We start from the raw sequence: 25,506 nt of genomic DNA on the forward strand, positions 1-25,506 counted from the left end.
CTCCCATCCTCCAAAACATACCGGGGTTGCAGGCTAATTAGGGTATTTGCGTGGCACAGGCTATTGGGCTGGAAGGGCCTGTTACCCTGGAGCATATCTAAATTTAAAAAAATTAATTAATGTAAAATTTAAATGATTATGTGGGTAGCATACAAGAAAAATGGCTGTGAGGGAGGGAAGGGTTAGTTCGATTGGAGTAGCTTTATATAGGCCAGCACAAATTATGGGCAGAACCGCTCATACTGTCCTATGAATACTCTTGTCAAAACTAGATTCCAGGGAATGACTTCAGATTTTATCCAACATTCTTCAAAGCAAACAAGACACCACTGGTTGACAGAATTTGTAGTTTAATTGGAATTACAATGTCAATGAGGGGATGAAGAAAGTGGAGCGGTGAAAATAAATGTCGTAGGCAAAGTAGAGCTGAATATCACCGTCATTTACAAAACCCTTTATTAAAGTAAATGCAATTCAATTTGAGGAAAGATTTGGACCTACACTTCCTTGTGACAAAATAGCTACTTACAAGTGGATGGGACAAATACGGTTGACCTAGTTGTGAATGCGAACAAAGGATAAAAAGTAAACTCAATCAAAATGAGCAAGAGTTTTAATAAAGTTTGCCCTGATATCAAGAGTTTGAGTCATTAAGAAATAGACCTGAGTGTGGTTTTTAAGACGGAAGAATGGGTCAAAATAATGTCAAGAATCCTGAGAGTGCGCCTAATTCAGTTTAAGATTCCGGACTGTTTTTGTTGGACTCCAGTAAGGTTGTACAGATTAAGGTTTAAAAATACCCCTGAATCCTGGTGCTGTGAGACAGACGAAGAGTAAAATTCAAAGATGTTAGATTATGATACACAAGTTTCAGGTATTTAAATTTCTTTTTGCCCAAGATTCTGATTGGGAGACACACTTGGGTTATTTTGAGGATAATATTCTCAAAAATTGAGCACGTCTTACAAACAGGTTGATAAATTGGACATCTATACACAAAACTGGGTTCTTTGGGGAGGAGGGGGGGCAGGAGAGGAGATAGTGGTGGAGCATATTAATGAACAGTGGTTTTTTTCTGTTATTAAAGATCAAAATAGACACATGGATATATGGATTTTTTTGCTGCCGTGTTTGATTATATTTTATGGATAAGTTTGTTTTGTCATTTATGATTTACATAACAAACAGACTCAAGGATTTGGGAAACTTTTGTAAAGAACTCAATAAAACTTAAATTATTGAGAATCCAACATGGTAGACCTACTTTCTGCTTTGGATGAGTGACTGGGAGAAAGTGGCTCGTGGAGCCCGACGTTATACCCAATTTTGCTTCTATTCATGGCACCCAGAAGTTCCAATGCTCTATGCCAAAAAGGCTTATTCTTTTGAATTAAATGTATTTTCATTCTCATGTTTGCCTCATCAATGAGGGGAATGCAGGGAAATGTGCTAGGGGAGCAAGGAAACAGATTATTTCTCAACATACAATAGCCAGAAGCAGGGGAAAAGGCAGTCTGATCTCATTTATACAAGTGTCCCAAAAAAAAGGGATTCAAGTAAGTGACACACACAGGAGGTAGTTCAAAACATCAACTATTGCAATTGAGGCCATATTTAAATGAAAATTTTGCAGATTTCACAATATTAGGCCTGGAGATGGGTCAGGGTGTATGTGAGGAAGAAAGAGGATGGGGGGGAAAAAAAGAAAAATAGTTTTGAACACAAAACATTTCAGCACAGAATAGGCCCTTCAGCCCACAATAGGTTGTGCTGACCTATATAAACCTTCCGTACCTCACACCTATAACCCTCTATTTTCGAGAGGACAGTTCAAAGAGATTTAGAGAGAGAAGAAAAAGGTTAGTGCGAGAGAAAAGAATGAGTGAGATCAGTGTGTATGGGAAATGCTGGACTTGATGTATTACCTGCAAAGTGAATTACCCTGCCAAAGAGGGTCAGTCGATGGGTCCCACTCCTGGATTTGAATTAGTGACCATGACTCCCCCCAGACCAAATAAGAGAAAGAGAGAAGTGCTTTAAATGATTTTTAAGGATACACTAATTCTGCAAATTTATCAGTTTCTCACAGCAAGATACTGTGTTATCTTATACTCCCAATTAAGAACAGAATCTGCATGCCACACTTTACATAGTTCACCCACCAAGAGCAGTTCCCAAAAAGTTGACGGTCTCTGTCCCCCGATAAATGCAACATTTCACATAGGCACGTAATCAGCCTCGATCTTCCTCAATCGCTTGTTGTCATCCACCTTGAATTGTCCAGAGACGAGTGTGTGTGTCATCATTCACAAACGGGGCATGGGGTTGCAGCCACCAAAAAGGTTAAAAGGAGGGGAAAAAAAGAACATAAGCTTTCACAAAATTGTATCAATTATTTTCTTCCAAAGAACTCCATCTCAAGCAGAGGGAAGAACAGACTGCACAGCTTACATTGGGAGATATTGTTTACACTGCAAATTATAAAAATAAAAGTGACATGGTTGACATATCAGTTAGCACAACGCCTTTACAGCACCAGCGATCCAGACCAGAGTTCAATTCCCGTGCTGTCTGTACGTACTCCCCGTGTCTGTGTGGGCTTTCCCTGGGGGCTCCAGTTTCCTCCCACCCTTCAAAACGTATCGGGAGTGGAGGTTAATGGGGTTGTAAATTGGGCGGCACAGACTCGTGGGCCGAAATGACCTGTTAGGATGCTGTATGTCTAAAAATAATAAAATTACAACATTTCGTGGAAGTCTGAGGGGAAATTAGCCCGTAAAATGAAACATTATTGGAAAATGTGCTGTGCGATTTTTACTTTAAGGGAAGGATGCTGCCCCACCTACTCATGATCAGTGGTTGTGTGACATTGTGCCCTGTTTGAACATGGAAAAGATTTGCTACTCAATTAATAATTCAGATGCAAGATTCCAGAAGTTATGGGGGTCATTTATGACTCACTATCTTACTTTATAATTTCACTTCAATGTAATTAAATTGTTTGACGTATTTTCCCCCACATTCTTTTCATTAATATTTTCTTCTACCTTCACTTTTCCTTTAATACTAATTATACATAGCACCTGGCAACGCGGTTAGGTAAGGATTTTGAGTTTCTCTATTTTTTTGTATTGGAGGATTTTTTCCCAAAGATATATTATTAAGAATATGAATTATGGGTATGATTAACAATTAATGTATGTTTTAGTTATACAAAATGCCTTATATCATTTTATCGAAATGTACCTTTAATCAATTTTGTATACTGTAATTTCTTCATTAAAATTAATAAAAATATTTTTAAAAAGAAAGGATAATGTAATATTATGAAGCAGTTTTTCCAGAATGACAAGGCTGGGTGTTGGTGGGGAGCAGGAGGAGGTGGTTAGAACCAGGGATAGAGTTTCAGAATAATAAGGGAGCCAACACTTCAGATGATGAGGAAGAACCTGTCGTGGATCCTGACTGAATACATCCAAGCCTAATCTGCTCTAATGCTTGGCCGATAGGAGAATTGTGGGTTTTGTGTAACAGGAGGCGGCCAAATCTGGCTCTGACCTTCTTCAATGGTTGAGCAGGCTCAGCAGCGGGTACTTGACTCGCGTTCCAAGTGGGACCTTCCGAACGCCAGCGCTCTGACTGCCCCAGTGTCCGCAGAATGGACACGTAGTTCCAACAGAGTTCAACGTCACCTTCCCACTGACAGTACTGAACATCTCAGAGCCTCGGGTCTGGAAGCAGCTCTGGAATCCACGACTAGGTTTACAAAGAGCATCACTTCATTAGCATTTATTGCTGGGACACAGCCTGGGATGGTCAAATTTTTATCACCACCGCACTGGCCACACAGATGACACCATCATCCGATCACCTTTTGGTCTCAGTGAGTCTGCCTGCCAAAACCAATCTGATTGCTTCCTTTATTTTTGGTCACAGATAAAGCAACTACTCACATCGTAGCCCCGAAGGACAGCGAGATGGAAAGCCAGGAGCTGAAGAGGGATAACGCTGAGGATTCCTTGCAGGCAGTCAACAGTGTGAGGAACTCTGATGGCTCGGTAGGCATTTTTCACTGTCTCCTCATCGTTCTTTTCACAGATCAGGATGGGTCGTCCCTACGGAGCAGAAATAGTCTGACTTGGAGCCTGCACACTAAAAATCCACTCTAGGCCAGTGACATTCTTCCAAACTGTATAAAAACTTTGGCATTTGGGGGAAAAAAAATTAAACTGATGGTTCTTTGTCCACTCGAATGGAGCAAAGAATTAAAATACTGAGTGAGCATCAGGGATACAGCCAAGCAATTTGACCTTCAGCACTCTGAGTATGTGCCGGTCATCAGCAATCAACCATCCCCCATCTCAACTGCCCCCCCCAGACTCAACCACAGGAGCCAATGGGCAGCAGCCGATCAACTTCCCAGCCAGTACTGCCTGGAGATATAGGAGGAAACCGGTCACAGGGAGAACGCGAAACCTCCACTCGGACCAGCGTCGATGTCAGGATTGATTCCAGGTCACAGGGCACCATGAGAGAGTGGCTCGGAGAGTTGTCCCACTGTGTCATCCATGCCAAGGCTCCAAGGAGAGTAGAGTTTGATACCAATCTAATTAGCAGTAACTGCGGTTAAAGTAGAGAACGGCAGTGCTATTGCATCTCTAATGTTTTATAGACTGCAATGTCAGGAAAAACGCAGAGAAATTTAACATAATTATTGCCTGTGTGGTCGTTCACACTGGGCGCCTTTTTAGACTGCAAGAACCTGAGTGCAATAGTCCCAGTGGTTGGACATGCAGGTGAGTGGAGAACTGTCAACAAATTTTTCCCCTTTAATTTACACTGCAGGCTCTCTCCAAAAAGTTGTAGGAGTCCTGCAGGATAAATCATGGACCAGGAACTGACTCAAAATTCCTGCATATTCTGAGTAGCTGCGAAATTCCTTGATTGTGACCTTACATGATTGCAGTCTTAAAAACTCCTGTCTCAATTCCTGCCAGCTTCTCTCTCTGACACACGCTCATCCACACAAATGGAGAGACTGTTACCCTGACTGACCTGTTACTCTTGTATAGCAACAGTGACTAGTAGGGGAAAGCAGAGTAAATAATTAGCCACCCACCTGATCACCCACAAAGGGAAGGGCATGAGAGATACCCACAGGGGGGGGGGGGGAAATCTAGATGAGGAAGAACTGTGGAATTTACAATGGGACAAGTGCACTCTCTCACTGGAAGATGCATCTTCCTTTGGTTAATTAGTCACACAGGCCCCTATTTCTACAGAGAAATCTAAAGGTAAACATTGCAAATACCAAGACAGCTACAGTCAATAAACACGAAGCTGAATCTCAGAGCACCCTTTCTTTGAGCTGGCAGGCAGGACTGTACACAGGCCAATGCAAACAGAACCATTTCAAAAGCCTTCAAATATGAAGGCTAAGCGTACTTTTGCAAGCGGTTCTGACATTCTGTGACCTCACAGCCACCCATCACAGGCTCAGAATCTCTTGTAAGGAAGGGAAAAGTTCACTCAGACAAATGGCAAGAGCAAATCTAGAAAGGTCAGTCACAGGTCTGCTGTCCATCAAGTCGAAAGAACACAACGTGCCCATCTCCACTCAGCTCATTGGCTCAAGTGCTCAGATCTTGACGCTGCAGGGTCATTGGATTCGCCGTCCGTTCATCTCGCTGAAGGAGGCAATGGGTGGGCTGACTCGAGTGCTCCGGTTGCTTGCAAAAGAGAAGGATGGGCTGCGACCCCCCCCCCCCCCCCACCCTTGGGTGCCAGGGGCCCCAGATCCGAGGAGTTTGTCCGAACCTGCCGAGAGTTACCTGGCGCGCGACCACCTGCTGCAGTGCATTCTGGCACTTGGTGAACACGGGATCCTGCATGACGATCATGATAACAGGCATTCGGCGGTCCACCAGCGCCAAGGGGCCATGCTTCAACTCTCCTGCCAAGATCCCCTCAGAGTGCATAAAGGTAATTTCCTTTATTTTCTGCAATTAATATTTGAAGGGTCAAATGTTATTTCCACTGGGATAGCAAAGAGATAGCAATTATTGCAACTCCTTTATCCAATATATAAACATTCTTAAATGAGTTGCTGTAGTGAAGAATGGCATTGAATAAATTCGGGATCTGTGAGCAGGAGTTCTATTTAAGCATTGATCATTGATTTGGCTTCTGTTGCATCCTTTAACCGATTGGCAGCAGCGATTTGGGTAGTTATTAACCATTTTATAGATTACTGAGAAGTAGACCTGTCTGTCAAGGAAACACAGCTTGCAGAATTAGGTGGAAAAGTGGCAAATGGAGTTCAATCTGGCTAAGTAAGTGGCGAATGTAATTTGGAAGGCCAAACCTTGAGTACAGGGTTAATGGACGGATACTTAGCACAAGAGTGACTTTAGGGTCCAAATCTATACATCCCTCAAGGTTGCCGCACAGGTTGATAGGATAGTTAAGGCAGCCTGTGGGATGGGCTTCATTAGTCGAGGGATTGAGCTCGTGCGCTGAGAGGTCATGTTGCAATTCTACAAATCTCTGGGTAGACCATAGTTAAGGCAGCCTGTGGATGGGCTTCATTAGTCGAGGGATTGAGCTCGAGCACTGAGAGGTCACGTTGCAATTCTACAAATTTCTGGTGAGACCACACTTAAAGTAGTACATTCAGATCTGGTCACCTCATAATAGGAGGTGGAAGCCAATAGAGAGGACACAGAGGAGATTTACCAGGATGGATCGGAAAACAAGTCGATGAAGCAAGGCTAGCAGAGCTGGGGTATTTCTATTTGGAGAGGAATAGGCTGAGAGGAGACTTCATAGAGGTTTACAAGATTCTGAGAGGCATGGACAAGGAGGACAGCCAGCACCTTTTTCCCAGGGCAGAAGTAGCAAAGACCAGAAGACATCTGTACCAAGGGAGGGGAGACATCAGAGGTTTTTATAAACACAGTTGTGGGTCCCCGAAATGTCTTCCCAGTGGTGGTAGCAGAGCTAAAACAAGGGTCGAATAAGTTAGACAGGCGCAAGGATGAAAGAAATATAGAGAGTTACAATGTAGGAAGGGTTTCATTTTTTTAAAATTTGATAGGAGTATATTGGTCAGCACAACATCAAGGGACAAAAGGCCTGTACTGTGCTGTAATATCCTATGAAATCTCCCCTCTAAGCTAAACACAGTCTGCTGGAGGAGATCTCCATCAGTGGGAGAAAAATAGCAGTTGACGTTTGGAGCCAACACTCTTCACTTGAACTTGATCGGACAAGTTCATCAGACTTTATCAGTTTCTCCAGCAGACTGAGTCTCGCTGCAGACCCCACAGTCTTCTGTGTGTCTCCGGACATTCCCTCGGCCCGAATGTTGCCATTACTCACCAGCGCCCCCTCCAGGCATGTGGCATAATGATAACCACGACCCATAATGAGCACAGACTTTTGTTGGTACAACTCGCTGGCTAATCTGTGGATCTCCTCGTCCAAATTTAGAACTTCCTTTATTTGATCTAGAAGAAATGCAAGCAGTGGTGTGGTGGGGTGGGGGGTGAACAGTAACAGCTTACTTCAGAGCAATTTGAACTGCATAACCTTGGTATTCTACTTTATGAATATGATATAGCATTGCAGGGACTTGTAGGTTTAAATTCATTGCAATTTACCATCAGGCAAAAGACTAAACATAAAGTACTGGTATGAATACACTAGTGTGAATCCAAATTCCATGACAATTTCCATTTAATAAAGTGGAATGTCCCAAACAGTCTAAGTGATCAGGACATCAGGTTGGTCATGAAGGTGAGTTTTCAAGAGCAGTATTTCTTTTTAAAAATTTATTTACAACACTATAGAAGCCAATAACAGTCATTTGAACCAGTGATGCTCAATTACACCCAATTAACCAAAAACCCCGTATGTGTTAAGAGGGTCAGGAAACAGGATCACCCAGGAAAAACACAGGTCATGGGGAGAATGAACAAAATCAGAGAGAGAAGGAAAGAGAGAGGGGGCATACAAACAGATGGGGAGCGGAGAAAGGGGGGAGGTGTGCAAAGAGGGGCAGAGCCCAGAGGCAAGGGAGGAGAGGGAGGGAGTGTGGGGTGAGGATGGGGAGGACTTATTCATAACAATACATTCTTATATTGATACTGAGAGAGAGCAAAGAGGGAGAATTTTACAATGGGAGTTTCCAGTGATTAGGCCTTTAGTTGGAGCAATTAAATTTGGGGATCCACAGGAGAGAAATGGATAAATTTGTTGACCCTGGAGGGGAGCAACCAAAAGGAGTCACAACAAGGCCATGGAATGTGTGGGAAAAGAAGAGTTATAATCCACGGATGGGTGAATTACAGAAGAGGGAAAAAAATGACCATCTACATTTGTCACCAGAAAAATGCATCAAACACGTGCAAATAATCAAAAGCATATCTATAGTGGACGATCAAACTCAAGATCTTAAGTAATTTCCTGCATCTGAGACCACTTCGAAAATACTACCACAGCTTCAAAACATTTTGGGATGTCCTGAATTGTGAAGGATGTGCATTCTTTTCACTGGGTGTTAAAGTTACTGCTTTCACAAACAAATTTGGATGGTGTCACAGCTGTGATGCAAGAAGAAACAGATCAGCAGAAAAATGTGACCAGAAACTTCAACACAGCTTTGATTATATTGGCATGGTGCATGGAAACATATTTGCATTTCTTTATAATACTGATGCGCAGGCAAACCAACCTCCCCCACTCCACTCCTGAGATAAACCCACAAGATTTGACAGAGCTGGTATTCTTCCCGGTGCAGGTTACCTGGCAGAAACTGGAGTCCCAGAATGATCTCCCTCCGTCTTTTCTGCATGGATATTCGGTCTTCTGACATCATGAGAGCAAACATTATCAAGGCCACAAATTGACTTGTGTAGACCTGCCGGGAAAATGAATAAAATGAGGTAGCTCGGATTGATTTGAACCTCACACCAAATCCCATAGTTTATCAGGGAAACTAATCAGAATTTATTGAACATGTCGCAAAATTAATTGACTTGCAGCAGCTTCACAGGGCAAACATTTATATAAACAACCTTACAAAATAAAGAAAAAGTGCAAGAAAAAGACAAAGTAGTTCATTGATCATTCAACAATCAACATTCAAGAAGCTGTCCTTGAGCTGCTGAGTGCTCGTCTTCCTGTACATTTCCCCCCGATGGTAGCAGAGTGAAGAGGGCATGGCCTGGGTGGTAGGAGGTCCTTGAGGATGGAGGCTGCTTTCTTAAGACATCACTTCCTGTAAAATAAAACCTGGCGCAGTTTGTCGCAGCAAGTCAACTATTTTATTTTCCACCTGATTAAAGCATTTGCTGCATAAAAGAGCAAAAATCTCTTGCCGTTATTTGGAGTGAAATTGAAACCCAACTGCAAGGGAATCTGCTTTCATTCTTTTCAGCTTATCACTTGATCCAGAAAAAAAATGACAATATTTCAGAACCCCTGCACATCCTCGAAACATGAACTGACAAAATGGAGTTTAATTAACAAACTTCTCAAGTCACCCAAGACTCTTACAAATTTCTGCAGGTGTACTGAGGAGAGCATTCGTTTGAAGAAGACCGCAGAGCCCACCTCACTGACTGTAGAGCTCGTCGAAAGAACCAAAGACTTGTTGATCCAAACCAAGGCTTTTATTAGCAAAAGACCGGAGCTCTTCACAGGTGGCCGACCAGTCCGGAATGATCCGACCTGGCTAGGGACACAACCCTTTAAGGCCCAAACAATAGGTGTGGCTTAGCTCTCAGCCAATCGCTGTAAGCACAGTCTAGATACAGTAACTATATACACTATGTACATTGGTGATAGATCTGTACTATCACATTCACCCCTTCTTGGAGAATTGACCCTGGGAAAAAAAAAACGAGGGAGAGAATGAAAAGGAAGGGGTAGGTCAAGGACTGTAGCGGTCAGGGGGTCTGACCATCCGGCGTGACCGCCGTGGTGCCGGGATTGGGGTCGCTGGAGTGGTGTCGCCAGCGGGCTCATCGGGTGCGACTGCTCCGTCGCTCAATTCCCCAGTCGTTTTGTCGGCAGGGTGGCCCGAGTCATTGGGGTGCTGTTGGTCCTTCTGTTGCGGCACGGGGCCTGGAGCATAAGGAGTTGGGGGGTTTGCTGGGTCTACCGCGTCCTGAGCTAGGTCCCGCACCGAAACAGTGTCCTCCCGCCCGTCTGGGAACTCCACGTATGCGTAATGTGGGTTCGCGTGGAGTAGAGTCACTCGGTCGACCAAGGGGTCGTTCTTTGAGTGCCGGACGTGGCGTCGCAAAAGGACGGGGCCAGGGACGGTGAGCCATGCCGGTACAGTGGTTCCCGATTCGGATTTCCTCGGGAAAAGGAACATCCTTTCGTGGGGGGTGGCATTTGTTGCAGTACATAGGAGGGAGCGGATGGAGTGTAAGGCACTAGTGAGAACCTCCTGCCAGTGAGAGGTGGGGAGACCTTTAGACCGGAGAGCCAGTGTAACCGCTCTCCATATGGTGGCATTCTCCCTCTCGACCTGGCCATTACCGCGTGGGTTATAGCTCGTGGTCCTGCTTGAAGCAATACCACACTCCAGAAGGTACTGTTGCAGCTCTGCACTCATGAATGAGGACCCCCTATCACTGTGGATGGAATTGGGGTACCCGAAGATGGTGAAAATACTGTGAAGGGCCTGTATCACTGAGGTGGCAGTGGTGTCTGGGCAGGCCACAGCGAATGGGAAGCGGGAATATTCGTCGATGGCCGTAAGGATGTAGGTATTACGGTTGGTCGACGGTAGGGGTCCCTTAAAGTCTACGCTAAGACGCTCGAAGGGGCGGGTGGCTTTGATGACGTGGGAGTTATCCGGACGGAAGAAGTGGGGCTTGCATTCGGCGCACACCGAACAGGCTCGGGTCATGGAGCGGATCTCCTCAACTGTGTAGGGTAAGTTGCGCGCCTTGACAAAGTGAGCAAACCTAGTGACCCCTGGATGACAGAGCGCCTCATGGAGTTTCCGTAGTCTGTCCATCTGTATGCTGGCGCACGTCCCCCTGGAGAGCGCGTCAGGCGGGTCGTTGAGCTTACCAGGCCGGTACAGGATGTCATAGTTAAAGGTGGAGAGTTCGATTCTCCATCTGGCGATTTTGTCGTTTTTTATCTTACCACGCTGGGTGTTGCTGAACATGAAGGAGACCGCGCGTTGATCAGTCAACAGTGTAAAGCGCCTCCCAGCGAGGTAATGTCTCCAACGACGTACCGCTTCAACTATGGCCTGGGCCTCCTTCTCGATCGAGGAGTGTCTACTCTCCGGACCCTGGAGGGTTCTGGAGAAGAAGGCTACAGGCCGACCGGCCTGGTTCAAGGTGGCTGCCAGGGCGAAGTCGGATGCATCGCTCTCGACTTGAAACGGGACAGACTCATCGATCGCGTGCAGCGTCGCAGCAGCGATGTCAGATTTGATTCGATCGAAAGCCGCTGTGGCTTCGGTCGAGAGGGGAAAAGAGGTGGTCTTGATAAGAGGACGTGCCTTGTCGGCGTAGTTTGGAACCCATTGGGCATAATACGAGAAAAGGCCCAGGCAGCGTTTGAGAGCTTTCTGGGTATGTGGGGGGGGTAAGTCCATTAAGGGACGCATGCGGTCAGGATCTGGCATGACTATCCCGTTTTCCACCACACAACCTAGAATAGCGAGTCGTGTGGTCCGGAAAACACACTTGTCCAAATTGTAAGTCAGGTTTAGCTGACGGGCAGTTTGAAGAAATTTGTCTAGGTTGGCGTCATGGTCCTGCATGTCGTGGCCGCAGATGGTGATATTGTCCAGATACGGGAAGGTAGCGGTTAGCCCGTTCTGGTCCACCATCCTGTCCATTTCCCGCTGGAAGACCGCGACACCATTTGTGACCCCGAATGGTACCCTGAGAAATTGATATAGCCGCCCATTCGCTTCAAAGGCCGTGAATGGTCGGTCCTCGCAGCGGATCGGGAGCTGGTGGTAGGCCGAACGTAGGTCAATAGTGGAGAAAATGCGGTACTGGGCGATCTGGTTCACCACATCCGTGATGCGTGGCAGGGGGTACGCATCCAGGAGTGTGAAGCGGTTAATGGTCTGGCTATAGTCGACCACCATCCGTAGTTTTTCCCCATTCTTGACAACCACCACCTGGGCTCTCCAGGGGCTTGAACTGGGTTCGATGATGCCCTCATCCAGCAATCTACGCACCTCACTCCTAATGAATTGCCTGTTTTCGTAACTATATTGCCGACTTTTGGTGGCCACAGGCTTCCAGCCAGGGGTGAGGTTTGCAAAGAGTGCTGGCGGGGCAATCCGGAGTGTGGAAAGGCCGCAGGATTGGCCCCGGGGCACGGGGGCGGGTTGCTCGGGTGCTTCGGGAGTGGGGCGATGGCAGACCGAGAGGGGGGCGTGGGGTCCCCCAAAGTGTAGGGACACCGTTTGGAACTGACACTGGAAGTCTAATCCCAGCAACACTGGGGCGCACAATTGGGGAAGGACGAATAATTTAAAGTGGGTGACCGTCACGCCCTGTACTTCCAGCGTGGCGATGCAATACCCCTTTATCCCAGTCGAGTGCGACCTCGTTGCTAATGAGATCCTCTGGGTAGTGGGGATAATGTCAAGTCCCCAACGGAGGGCCAGATCTGGCTGGATAAAACTGTCAGTTGACCCAGAGTCAAATAAGCAATTGGTGTAGTGTCCATGCACTTTAATCAGTTCCATTGCTCTGGTGAGGGGATGAGAGCATTGCTGGTTTAATGTTATTGAAGCAGTTGACAGGCGAGTTTTGCGCGATGACGTCACGCAACGGGATGACGTCACGCAACGGGATGACGTAGTCAACGCTCGAGAAGCAGGTTGGAGAACCTCCCGGAAGTGCTGTTGTGGCGGGTGAATGGTAAGTAGTGGGGTTTGTAGTTGCTCGCGATCGGCGGTCGGGCCCTGGCGGTCGTCAGCGATGGACGCTAGGGTGAGCGCCTGGTTGGCCGCGGGGGTGGCTGCGGCGGCGGTAGCGTCGGCCCCGGGGGTGTCTGTGGCAGCGGCAGCAGCGGCGGTAGCGTCGGCCCCGGGGGTGTCCGTTGCGGCGGCAGCAGCGGCTGTAGCGTCGGCCCCGGAGGTGTCCGTGGCGGCGGCAGCAGCGGCGGTAGCGTCGGCCCCGGGGGTGTCCGTGGCGGCGGCGGCAGCAGTGGCGGTAGCGTCGGCCCCGGGGGTGGCTGTGGCGGCGGCAGCAGCGGCAGTAGCGTCGGCCCCGGGGGTGTCTGTGGCGGCGGCAGCAGCGGCGGTAGCGTCGGCCCCGGGGGTGGCTGTGGCGGCGGCAGCAGTGGCGGTAGTGTCAAGTGTTCCGCACGGGGGCGAGAGGCAGGCCATCACCATGGTTGCGACGGTGGGTTGCCCCTTCCGGGTTCGGCGTCTCCGTGACGTCAGGCGTTGCCGTGCTGGGGAGCCCTCGCTCTCATTGGACGAGAGCTCTGGGGAAGAAGAGTTTGAATGGGATAGTGGCGGTTGAGCTTCACACGAGGCACTGTGTTTGCTGGCGGCCATTTTAGACCTACAGACTGCAGCAAAGTGGCCGTTTTTAAGGCACTTCTGGCACCTGGCTTTTCTTGCTGGGCACTGGGACCTGCTGTGCTTGTCCCTCCCGCAGAAATAACATTTCGGGTTCGCACGGGGCAGGGTAGCAGCAGCCGACAGGCCGTCAGGGGTAGGGTAGAAGGGCACTCTACTCACATCAGAATGTGGGGTCCAGTCCCTAGAGAGCTCGGTGGACTTTAAGGCTGCATCCTCCATTGTGATTGCAATCCGGGCCACGTCCTCTAGTTTTTCTACCCCTTGTTCGAGCAAACGCAGCCTCACTTCGTTCGATCGGAGCCCGGCCACATAGGCATCCCGGACGAGGTCGCTAGTGATCTCGGCAGCAGTTTTGTCCACACAGTTACAGTCCTTGCCCAATGCCTTTAATACTTGTAAATATGCCCTGCTGGACTCACCGGGCTGTTGCTTCCTCGACGCAAGCATGAGCCGGGCATGAACTCTGTTCACCGGTTGATCATACAGTTCCTTCAGTACCTTTATGGCTGCGGTGTAAGTGGTCTCATCCTGGATGTTCTCGTAGACTCTCAAGGACACCATAGACAGCAATGCTGTTAGACGCAGGTTATCCTCCTCTACCTGAATGAATCTCAGGAAGTTTTCAAAGTTCAGCAGCCAGAACTTAAAGGCTTTGAAGGCTGTAGCTGACTGTGGGTCGATATCAAGTTTTTCTGGCCGAGTTAAACGCTCCATCCCTTTCAAAAAAAAATTCTTTTTGCTAATAAAATTGTAGAGCTCGTCGAAAGAACCAAAGACTTGTTGATCCAAACCAAGGCTTTTATTAGCAAAAGACCGGAGCTCTTCACAGGTGGCCGACCAGTCCGGAATGATCCGACCTGGCGAGGGACACAACCCTTTAAGGCCCAAACAATAGGTGTGGCTTAGCTCTCAGCCAATCGCTGTAAGCACAGTCTAGATACAGTAACTATATACACTATGTACATTGGTGATAGATCTGTACTATCACACTGACAAAAGGCAAAGGAGGAAAAACCCAACACCCAACCCCAACCAACCAATTTTCCCCTGCAACCGCTGCAACTGTGTCTGCCTGTCCCGCATCGGACTTGTCAGCCACAAACGAGCCTGCAGCTGACGTGGACATTTACCCCCTCCATAAATCTTCGTCCGCGAAGCCAAGCCAAAGAAGAATGAAAATCTGTAGACACCATGGTTGAAGTAAAAACACAAAATGCTGGAGAAGCTCAACAGGGAGCTTCAAGGTGGTCTCACCTTGAGTTACAGGGAAAGGTTGAACAGACTGGGGCTTTTTTCTCTGGAGCGTATAAGATTGAGAGGGGACTTGATAGAGGTGTTTAAGATTTTAAAAGGGACAGAGTAAACGTGGATAGGCTTTTTCAATTAAGAGTGGGGGAGATTCAAACTAGAGGGCATGGTTTAAGATTGAAGGGGGAAAATTATAAGGGGAACGTGAGGGGAAATTTCTTTACGCAAAGGATGGTGGGGATGTGGAATGAGCTTCCGACAGACGTGGTCGAGGCGGGATCATTGGTTACATTTAAGGAAAGACTAGATAGTTACATGGATAGGAGAGGACAGGAGGGGTATGGACCGGGTGCTGGTCAATGGGACTAGGAGGGTGGGGATTTGTTACGGCATGGACTAGTAGGGCCGAACTGGCCTGTTCTGTGCTGTAAGTGGTTATATGGTTATAGGTGAAAACCCATAACCGATGTTTTCTGCTTGAGTCATTCATCAATGCATGGAAAAATGTCAACAGGCATCTGAGCGAAACAGTAAGGGGGTGGGGGTGAGGTGTTGCTGAAAAGACAGGAGATGATAGGTGGAGAAAGGAGGGAGGGGACAGCAGCAATGAGGGGAGGAGGAATGGCTGGGTGGATAAGGGGGAGAACTGGAAAGACAGGAAATGGGGCAAGTTTAGCAGAAAGTCAGTGTTAAAGCCATCTGGCTGGAGAGTGCCCAGATGGAAAATAAGGTGTTGTTCCTCCCTGTTGGTCAGGATGGGACAGTACATAAGGGCAAGGACAGACAGGCTGGGTGTGTGACTCAGAATTGAAATTGTTGGCTACTGAGAGGTCGCTGTTGTTGTGAATGGAGAGGAGGTGCTCAGCGAAGCAATCTCCCAATCTGTGATCAGTCTTTCCGCTGCAATGAATAAGCTAATGCATAGAACAGAAAGGGATGACAGAAAGTTGTGAACTCAGCCAAGCACCATCATAGGGCATCAATCTCCACTCCATCAAGGACACCTACAGCTCTAACCAGCCATTTTAGGCAAATCCGTACGGTTTCTGCAGGCTCGTAGCATCCGAGCAGAGTCCACGGTTGAGGAGGCCCATCATGCCCAGGAACTTACAGGAAGGTTTCGGCTGCGTCGTGACCAATCGGTTCGACCAACTATTTGATGATGAATCTGACCCATTCGAGATTTTAAAAGAGGCTGAGATCAAGAAAGACAAGAAGGAGAAGGACAACAAGACAGCTCCCTCCAAACAGCAGCCCAGGAAGGAGTCCCAGAAAGGTAGGAAGGTGCCCGTCCCGTCCAGCTACAGTAAACCAGAGTCCCAAGCGTCCGTGACCTTGAGGAAAGAAGGTGTCAGGGGAATTGGCAGAAAGCCTGAGCAGCAGCATTCTCAAGGAGAAGGGAAACCTGGTGAGAGGAGACCAGATAGAAGACCACAACCTCGTGACCGGCAATTTGATAGACCTGTGTTAGAAGAAGCTGAAGGTGGCAAATTCTCATCTGAAAATCGGCCTCATTACGTGGACGTGGAGGAGGAAGAGGACATGGACGTGGTCTGGGACGGAGTGATGGTTTTGACTCTTGTGGAAAACATGAATTTGACAGGCATAGTGGAAGTGACCGATCTTTCTCTTCCAGTAGCCTGAAACCAGAGGACAAACGGGGTGGCAGTGGTTCGCACAACTGGGGAACTGTGAAAGATGAACTTGGAGAACTTGATCAATCTGCTGTTACTGAAGAGGCACACGAGAGAGATGACCAACAAGTAGCTAATTCTGAGAACAAGGAAAATGAAGTAGAAGAAGTCAAAGAAGAAGGCCCAAAGGAAAAAAATGACTCTCGATGAGTGGAAAGCCATGCAAGATAAAGAATGAGCAAAAGCTGAGTTTAACATTCGCAAACCCAATGAGGGTTGTGACAGCAGCCAATGGAAAAAGGGGTTTGTTTTGCGCAAGCCTAAAACTGAGGAGGAATGTTTTGAGAATGAAGATGTCCATACCTTGGACTATACGGTCTCTGATGGATCTGGTCTGGACCATCATTTCTGCAAACCAGCAAATGATATAACCTCTCAGCTGGAGATCAATTTTGGTGATCTGGGTCGCCCTGGTCGTAGTGGCAGAGGCTGAGGTGCCTGTGGTTATGGTGGTGGTAGCGGCAAGAGCATTCGTGGAGTGAGACTAGACAAGTCTAGCATCTCTGTTCCAAATCATGATGACCCAGAAGCTTTCCCAGCTCTGGCCTAAGTGGAAGTCGCAGCCTGGCCTGAAGTCCTCGGGGGGTGGGAGGGGGGCACTCTGTGAGGCTTGCATGCTTAAGGAACTCTTCTCAACCATAATTACAGAAAAAAAAATAAAAGACTATCATCCATGCCATTCACACCTATGAACTGTTCACAAGGAATTGTTGAAATGGACTTCTCTTGCTACACAGAAGCAACAAATATTGATAGTTGATTTTATATCCACAAAAATTGGTAGCAGAGGGAAAAAAGCTGTTTTCATAATAAATTTTGAGAAATTTAAAAAATAGGACACCAACAAGTTTGGCATTGTCTTTAAAAAAAAAAAGCAGTCTCTATTCTCAAGAACCCTCTTCACACCGCTACCCTTGGAAAGGAGGCACAGTGGCCTGAAGCTGAGCACCCTGAAGACTTCTTCCCCTCTGCCATCATATTTCTGAACGGACAATGAATCACAGACACGACCTCACTTTTTCTTATTTTTGCATTAATTTCTTCATTTTAAAATGTAATTTTATAGAAATTTTTCCACTGTGACGCTGGTGCAAAACAACAAATTTCGTGACATGCACATGGCAATAAATTCTGCTTCTAAATCACAGGAGACCTCAGGATCTGGACACAGGCAAAAAAATAAATTGAGGAAACCAGCATTAGAAATCTACAGAAATTTGATGTATTGCAGACAAGATTTTTACCCAAATACTCAAAATGTCAAGTCACTGCAATTTTCCAAATGAAGTTGTACCAATCATTATCTACTTGGAATAATGAAGACAGGTATAGCACCCCTTATCCGAATACCCAAAGTCTGAAACTATTTTCGTTTGTGGTCCCACAAGATAAAACGGAATAGGGTTCAGAAATCCCAATCGGAGAATGGAACGTAAGCAGTGCGTTATTGAGTGTAGATTTTTCAATACATGTCTACCTCAGTTGATTTATGCATATGTAAATGTTTGTATTGTAATGTGAATGCATGTATCTTTAAGTCTGAGTGAATGAGTGCATTTTTTTTTTTAAATGGTGTACCAATATCCAAAAAAATCCCAAATCCAAAACACTTCTGGTCCCATGCACTTTGGATAAGTGGTACTCAACCTGTAGTAATCAATTCTCAGATGTTTTCTTTTATGATCAAATCCTCGGGACAGTCAATCCTGAGGAGATGATCAAGCCTCTTCCTGGCAGCTCTGATCATTGAGTCGTGCCAAGCCACAGAGGAGGGTAAGAGTTACAAAATAAGGCCATAAGGTTTCCTTGCAGTGGTTCTCAACCTCTTTTTTTGGTCAAAGGCCCACCTGGCTTCCGGCCTAACCTGCCAGGGCCCACTGAGCAATATTTTCAAGTCAAAGGCAGCTCTAAGAAACACATCTTTGAAAATAATTGAGAAAAGAACTCCATGAAGAAACAAAATTGAGATTCATTTCAGTCATGCTGAAATCATCTAATATTTTTTCCCCCAAAGTTAGTCAAAATTTATAAGATTAACTATTTTCTGGTTTATGACCCCATTGGTTACCTTATTTTTTATTATTAAAAGTGGTGGTCTGTCCGTGTTAAGCCAATAGTCTCTGTAGCATGGGGTTAAACTAGTACATAAGTAGTTTCGTGGGTTTTTTCACTTTTTTAATGTAACATAGGTTACAATATCATCTGCATTGTTCTATTAGATTTGTTCTATTTTATTGTCTTGTACCTATGTTTCATTTATATAATGAAACTAATAAAAATATTGAAAGAGAAACACATTTTAAGTATTATTGGACAATTTTAAAGACTCACATGGGATACTGTGGCCCACTGGTTTAGGAGTCTGTAGATTCACTGGAAATATTAAAGTGTATTCTGCTTGGGGAAGAAACGATTAATCGGAGAAGAATTGAATAGTGTTGAAAAGATTATTGTAGGTCAAAAGATGCATGGTGCAATTTTGAAAACCACCAACTTCAAGCTGCCAAATCCTTCCCAAGAATAAAGCCTCCATTTGGCTTCCTGAACAAGGCCACGTCTTTACCGTAATCATCTGAACGCTTTTTTTAAAAAAATCCTTTATAATTGGCTGAATTGACATTCAGCACACTCCCATCTCTTTCTTGTTCAGAGCCGATGCTCAACAGTTGAAGTTTGAAGCCAACTATTTTACTTTATTGCTCCAAAACGACCACAAAACAAAACAATACAGTGGAACAAGATGACAATGTGAATACTGTGGCCAGAATGAGGATAAAAGGCCAGAAAATACATCTCAGTATTTTTCTTTTGCTTCAGGATACTGTGGTTTAAGCCACATGCCAAGTATGTAACCCAGCCTTCCCATGAGAAATAGCAAGGGAATATTTCATGGTCGGAGATTTAGCATCTGAATGAGGTAATGAACAATCGCTCCATTACCAGACATCGCTGTGGTTCCTGGCTATCTCAGTTTCTTCAACTAAAATTAGAACATTGGTGAAGCATGGACAAGTATCTGCTGTGCTTGTCAATTATATCAGCAGCTCTAAGTAGGTTATCTGCAAAGCATGTTAAGCCTTTTAGGGATGGAGTGCTGCTATGGTAAAAGCCACAGCTCCATAAGTTTCAGAGTGTGATACCCAGGGGTGGACTCTATGCGAACAAGTACCAGACTCCACGTGCTCTAAACTTGCTGGGCATATCCCAGAGGGTGCCGAGGGCTTCCTGATCGTGTCAGAGGTTTGGATCTGGAGCTCGGGGTGCTGATGAAGGCTGTGCAGCTGCGGGAGCCCAGGAGGAGAAGCTGTGGACACTCAGCGACTCTAGGAGTTGGGAGCTCTCTTTTGCTTCTCTTTCTCTGGCTACAAGGGGCACTGGGCAATTTTTGCTGACAGTCGACTAAAGGAAGTTTCTTGTAATATCACATTTTCTGTTTTATTACATGATAATAAAATAATCTTTAACATACTTCCAGCATCTGGACCTCTCAGTGTGGGCGTTTCCAATATTTGGTTATATTGCAATGTTTGGCAACTGAAGGAGCATCTATTAATGTTAATAACCACTCACAGAAGTGTTCGGAGCACTTCTTGTACAAGTCAAGTCTGCACATGTTGTGATTATAGTAAAAACACAGGAATGCTGGAAGGACTCAGCTGATCTTGTGACATTCATAGGAGGTAAAGATGTATTACTGACATTTTAGGGCCTGAGCCCTTCAAAGTGTGTGCGAAGGTGTCTGAATTTAAAATAAAAGGCAGGGGAGGAATACAGACCAACAGACAAAAGGTGCTAATTGGATGTGGATAGGAGGACAGGAGAGAGGGAAGGTGAGATTGGGGGAGGGAGGTTTGGCTCTGAGGACGCAGAGCTAGGGGAAAGTCAACGCGTTCATCACATCAAATCTAAAGGTCAGGAGTCAACTGCACCCCAGTGAGATTATAGTTGCAGCACAGGCTGTAGAAAGGATCTGCAAGGCCCTTCAGCCCAGTGCCCCTGTACTAGTTTTTCTGATCAAAGGCAATCCTGCTGCAACATCCATGCCATGAGAAGGGACTGTACAATTGTGGGCAGCACAGTTCCTCAGCTAACTGACTCAGAGCTTTGGAGACCTGGCTTCAGTCCTGCTCTTGGGTGCTGACTGGGTGAAGTTTGCATGCTCTCTCAGTGCAGGATTCCCCCCAACCCCAGTGTCCTGGTTTCTAAAGATGGCAGGTCGTTAGCTCAATTGACTGTCATAAGTTGCCCCCTTGTGTAGACAGGTTGTAGAAAGTGGATGAAATGTTTTGTACACTAGCATCCTTCTACAATAGTTCTCCCCTCAATCTTCTACACTGCAGTGGGGTTAAGGCCCTTGCCGATATTTCTTCTCCTTATAACCAAAGGCCCCAGTTCCAGTCACATCCTTGTGAATCTTTTCTGCATCCTTCCCAGCATAATGATCTGTTACTCTATGATGCTAATGTATAAGACATTGGTGAGACCACACATGGATCTCTGCATACAGACTGGTCTCTCAGTAACAGGAGGTTATTATGCTGAGAAAGATCCACAAGGATACTACTGGAACTGGTGGCAGTTATAAGGAGAGGCAAGGACTTATTACCCACCGCAGCACAGAAGACTGTGGAGTGAATTCTTAAAGAGGTGCATTAAAAACTTGATGGACATAAATGAGGTGAGGCGGATTGGCAGATAAACTCTGGTGTGGAGATGGTGACAGAGGAGGGGCTGCAGAAGATGATGAGGAAGGAACTAAATCAGGGACTGATGGAGGCCAGATGGAGTGGGGAGAGGTGAGAGAAACTGGGAAGAACAGGCTGAAAAGAAAGAGGTGCGTGAGTGGCCATGGGTGAGTGGAAGGCGAGGAAGAGTGGCAGAGGGGTGCAGATTACCAGAAACTGGAGCATTTGGATTGTAGACTACCCAGGAGGAATACGAGGTGCTGTTCCCTCAGGAACGCATTTGGCCCAATATGTTATGCTTCTAAATCATCACTGGGTATCCAGAAGGTCAACCATCCTACCTTTGTGCTGGCCACACCGATTTCTGGTCCTGCGTTGACGTGAACTCCACAGTCTGTCTCACGGGAAATGGAACTCCCCACTGTGTTGGTGATGCCGACAGTCAGGGCTCGCCTCCCTTTGCAGTACCTCAAGGCCATCAAGGTGTCAGCGGTCTCACCTGCGCAACAACGGAGAATGGGTGACAGGACATGGGGCTGCTGAGCTTAACACTGACGACAGGACATGGGGGTGCGAGCTTATCACTGACACCTGAACCTCAAACAGTAAGCAAATGAAGAAACCACATTTTCCTCCCTATCAACAACTTTTTTTAAAATCAATTTTTATTTTTCACACTGTGAACCGTATCAACCAAAATATAGACAAACGCTGCTCATTAAATATACACAGTGTCATTTTCTCCCTTCCTCCCCCCCCCCACCCTCCCTCCTTCCCACCCCCCTCCACTATCAACAACGTTAACCTTCATCATTACAGGACATGGGAACATTATCACAAACGTCCAACACCAAAAACCACAAAGGGGAAGGGGGGGCTTAAAGTTTCATCACAGTAGTCAGTTCTAAGGACCGTACTAATTTTTTTGATGGAGGAGAGAGTACATTTCAGAGATTAAACATCATGGATAAGCACAAAGCCAGGTGTGGATACACAGTAAGATTTTAGAGGACAGAGACCATATAACGGCATGAAAATTAATATAGTAAAACCCCTGGTATCCAGGTAGATGACGGATTAGTGAATTTTCTGGTTGATTAAGAGTGCAAGTTGCGTGATTGGTGAACTAACGGCAATTTTTCTGCAATTTCTTTTGCTGGTTGCTTGAATTCCAGATAACAGAGGGTTTTGCTGTATTATGAATCAATACAAAATAAACTTTTTCTACAAAAGGTCTTTGCAGTATCAATAATTTAAGTAATGTAAATCATTTAGCACCATGGGAATGAGATGCTGATACATTCCAGAACAAAGTGGAAAAAAATACAACTAAATTAAAAGCTGCAAAATGTTTAAAACTTTCTGAATCAGCATTTAGTTATCGAAGAGAGTGAACTAAAGCTTACTTTAGTGGTGAACTGATCTGCTAAATTTTTGGTGTACCACCACACAAACTACTTCACTGCCTGATCTATCAGATACTCCTGCTCCCCTTGTGCCCTGATCAGTAGTCAGAGAACTGGAGAAGTCAGTGTGAATGCTGACTTACCACCTGAGACTCAAATTTTCACAAAACAATATTTATTTTTATAGATACATATTTGTCTTGCATATGCATTGTTTGTCTCTATATGTATTATGTCTGGTTGTGGAGTGTATGTTTTCAGGAGTTTACAGAGCTTTGGCATGTCACCAGTAACCCTGGCAAATTTCTACAGAGCTGTGGTGGAAAGTGTGCTGACCGCCTGCATCACAGTATGCAGACACCAATGCCCCCAAGCGCAAACCCCTGCAAAAGGTTGTGGACACAGCTCAGGACATCACAGGCAAAACCCTCCCCTCTACTGAGCACATCTACAGGGAACGCTGCTGTCGGAAGGCAGCAGCAATCATCAAGGACCCTCACCATCCAGCACACGCTCTGTTCTCACTGCTGCCATCGGGAAAGAGGTGTAGGTGCCACAAGACTCGCACCATCAGGATCAGGAACAGCTGCTCCCTCTCCTCCATCAGACTCCTCAATGACAAACTCAGAGACTCATTTAAGGGCTCTTACTTGTGCATTTCATTGATTTTCTTTTTTATTCTCTCTGTATTATGTTTACATGCTTATTCCGTGTATAGTTTTTTTTGCACAACGAAATAGTCGTAATTCTTGCTTGCCCACAGTGAAAAGAATTTCAGGGTTGTATGTGATGTCATGTATGTATCTGACAATAAATCTAAAAATCTGAACTGAGGAGTGGAAAAGGTTGTTTCTTCGAGTTGTACTCTGCAATTGGATGATAATAAACTTGAACAAAGTCATCCTTGACTGCTTCAGTTGATAAGTCTGGGCAAGCAAATCTTCATAAAAATTCAAATGAGATTTCAGATATATTTTTCTTTAAAAAGATAGACACATTAATTTGCCCCCAAGGAGCATTAATGTGGCCAGATTTATAAAATAATGCTTGAATAATCACAGTACACAAAATTCAAAATGCAAAAGCTTCTTATCCACAGATGGAAACCGGCAGTAGGTACGGAGTTACAGGGATGGAAAACACCACTGAATGCCTGCTCCAGTCTGTGGGCTTTGAACGTCACACAAGAGCAAGAGTCATCAGTGAAGATGCTGAGATTTGGGCTCAGATGCCACTTTACGCCATTGAGTTCTGCCAGTAAAATTTAATAGGCACCATGTATAACATTGCTATTACATGGAAGACGGATGCCAGGAGACAGTTAATACTCATCTGGGTGTTAAAAGATGTTAAAACTTAGAAATAAAGAATGCCCTCTGAGCATCCTTGACTCTGAAAATCATGTGACCTCACTTTTCTTGCATTGGTGGCTTTTGTGCGACACTTTTAACAAATTAAATATTCCAAAGACACGTCAGGCAAAACACTGCCTGTAAAGTGACATTCAGGGAAAAGATCAAAAGCTCGGTCAAAGAGGCAGTTTACAGGCAATGCATTGGAGGGTTCAAGCAACTCATGTCCTTGGCAGATGCCCCTGGAGTTAGAGCTAAGGTTGGGGTTGGTGATGACATAATCAGAGGAAGACACAAGGCTACATCAAGTTGTGAATTTCATCCATTTGTGTGCCCTGCCATTCGGCATGGGCGATCACGCCTCTCCAACACAATCTCTGACCCTCTGAAATTAGTTGTTGCCTCAGTAAAGGCTCCATCTTTGAGCTGAGTCCGTAGTTGATGTTGAGTTCATGATTATACAAGGGAAAAATACTGAAGTGGTTCCCCATTGCCCTCTTCAGTTGCAGTGTCCATACTGGATGGATAACCCTGCCCAACAATCAGCAGATTCATCTGTCTTTAATCTTACAATCATAAAGTCCAATTTGTAGAATCTGCTTGTAAAAAACCATCCACCATGCAATCCATGGCTTCACAAGACCATGGGAGGTTAAACAGGCACCACACTTTGCCCAAGGGTGGCCTATAGGCTATCGGATGGAAGGAGCACCCTACACCTCCTTTTCCTGAGCAATTGCGCAGCACCGATTAGTCCAATTTAGTCCAAAAGTAAATGCAAGAATGAGGAAGATTAAAATCAGACAGGGCCCTGGAAGAACACAAGAAATGCATTGACTGTAGGATTTAGGAAGTCAAAAGGGACAATGAACATGTCCTTGGTGAGCAGGATTAAAGAGAACCCTGAGAAATTTTATACTCATGTTAAACCCAAGAAGATAATTAGGGACTGGTAGGATCATTCATTGACAAAGAGAGAGAATTTTATACTTGAAGTGTGGAGAATTGGGCAAGGTACTTGACAGAGTATATAGCTATGTTTTTGGGAGTTAAATGGGAAAGGTTTGTTAGATTAGGTTACATACAAACACTTTAAAACAGATCTTTTCTGAAATAGTGGAACTCTGCTAATGCTAGACATATCGGGGCCTCACAGCTTTTGCAAGAGCTTTGAAGAGTGCTCAAGAGACTTCACTAATAGATTGTTGTTTACAAAAGGCAACAGATGAAAGAGCATGTTGGAGCCGCTGCTGTCTGGAAGAGAACTTGCTGTTCTGAGAGGGTCATGTGGTTTTGCAAGCAGACAGAGTCAAACAGGCTTTCTCTCAGAGAGAGCAGAAGTAGCTGGAACTGGAACAGGACAATCTGGCAAGCTTGGGGAAAGCCTTTTAGAAGATGGCCTGGTCAAAGCCCTTGTGGTTCGTGCAAGAGGAGAGGACTGGCTGTCTAATGTTTCACTTGGAATAAGGGAAACAAAAAGGAACTTTGTGGTGACCTGAAAGAAAGAAGTTATCATCTGGAGATGCCTGAATG

General features: G+C 45.7%; 1 protein-coding gene and 1 pseudogene across 2 annotated transcripts in view; one reads left to right on the forward strand and one right to left on the reverse strand.

The window, feature by feature from the left end:
- Positions 1–333: 333 nt before the first annotated feature.
- The window catches only part of LOC138736331 (glutamine--fructose-6-phosphate aminotransferase [isomerizing] 1-like), an 81,200-nt gene continuing 56,027 nt past the window's right edge, over positions 334–25,506 (reverse strand). For both annotated transcript variants that reach the window (XM_069885663.1, XM_069885662.1), the window contains exons 14-19: positions 21,557–21,714; positions 8,806–8,920; positions 7,381–7,508; positions 5,832–5,999; positions 3,954–4,115; positions 334–2,270 (exon numbers count right to left, since the gene is read on the reverse strand). In XM_069885663.1, coding sequence (XP_069741764.1) covers positions 2,217–2,270; positions 3,954–4,115; positions 5,832–5,999; positions 7,381–7,508; positions 8,806–8,920; positions 21,557–21,714 — 785 coding nt within the window. In that variant the 3' untranslated portion in view covers positions 334–2,216. The remainder of the gene's footprint in view (positions 2,271–3,953; positions 4,116–5,831; positions 6,000–7,380; positions 7,509–8,805; positions 8,921–21,556; positions 21,715–25,506) is intronic.
- Positions 15,896–17,110, forward strand: LOC138737558 (SERPINE1 mRNA-binding protein 1-like; annotated as a pseudogene).

Source organism: Narcine bancroftii, chromosome 6 (genome assembly GCF_036971445.1).
Source record: "Narcine bancroftii isolate sNarBan1 chromosome 6, sNarBan1.hap1, whole genome shotgun sequence".
NCBI lineage: Eukaryota > Metazoa > Chordata > Chondrichthyes > Torpediniformes > Narcinidae > Narcine > Narcine bancroftii.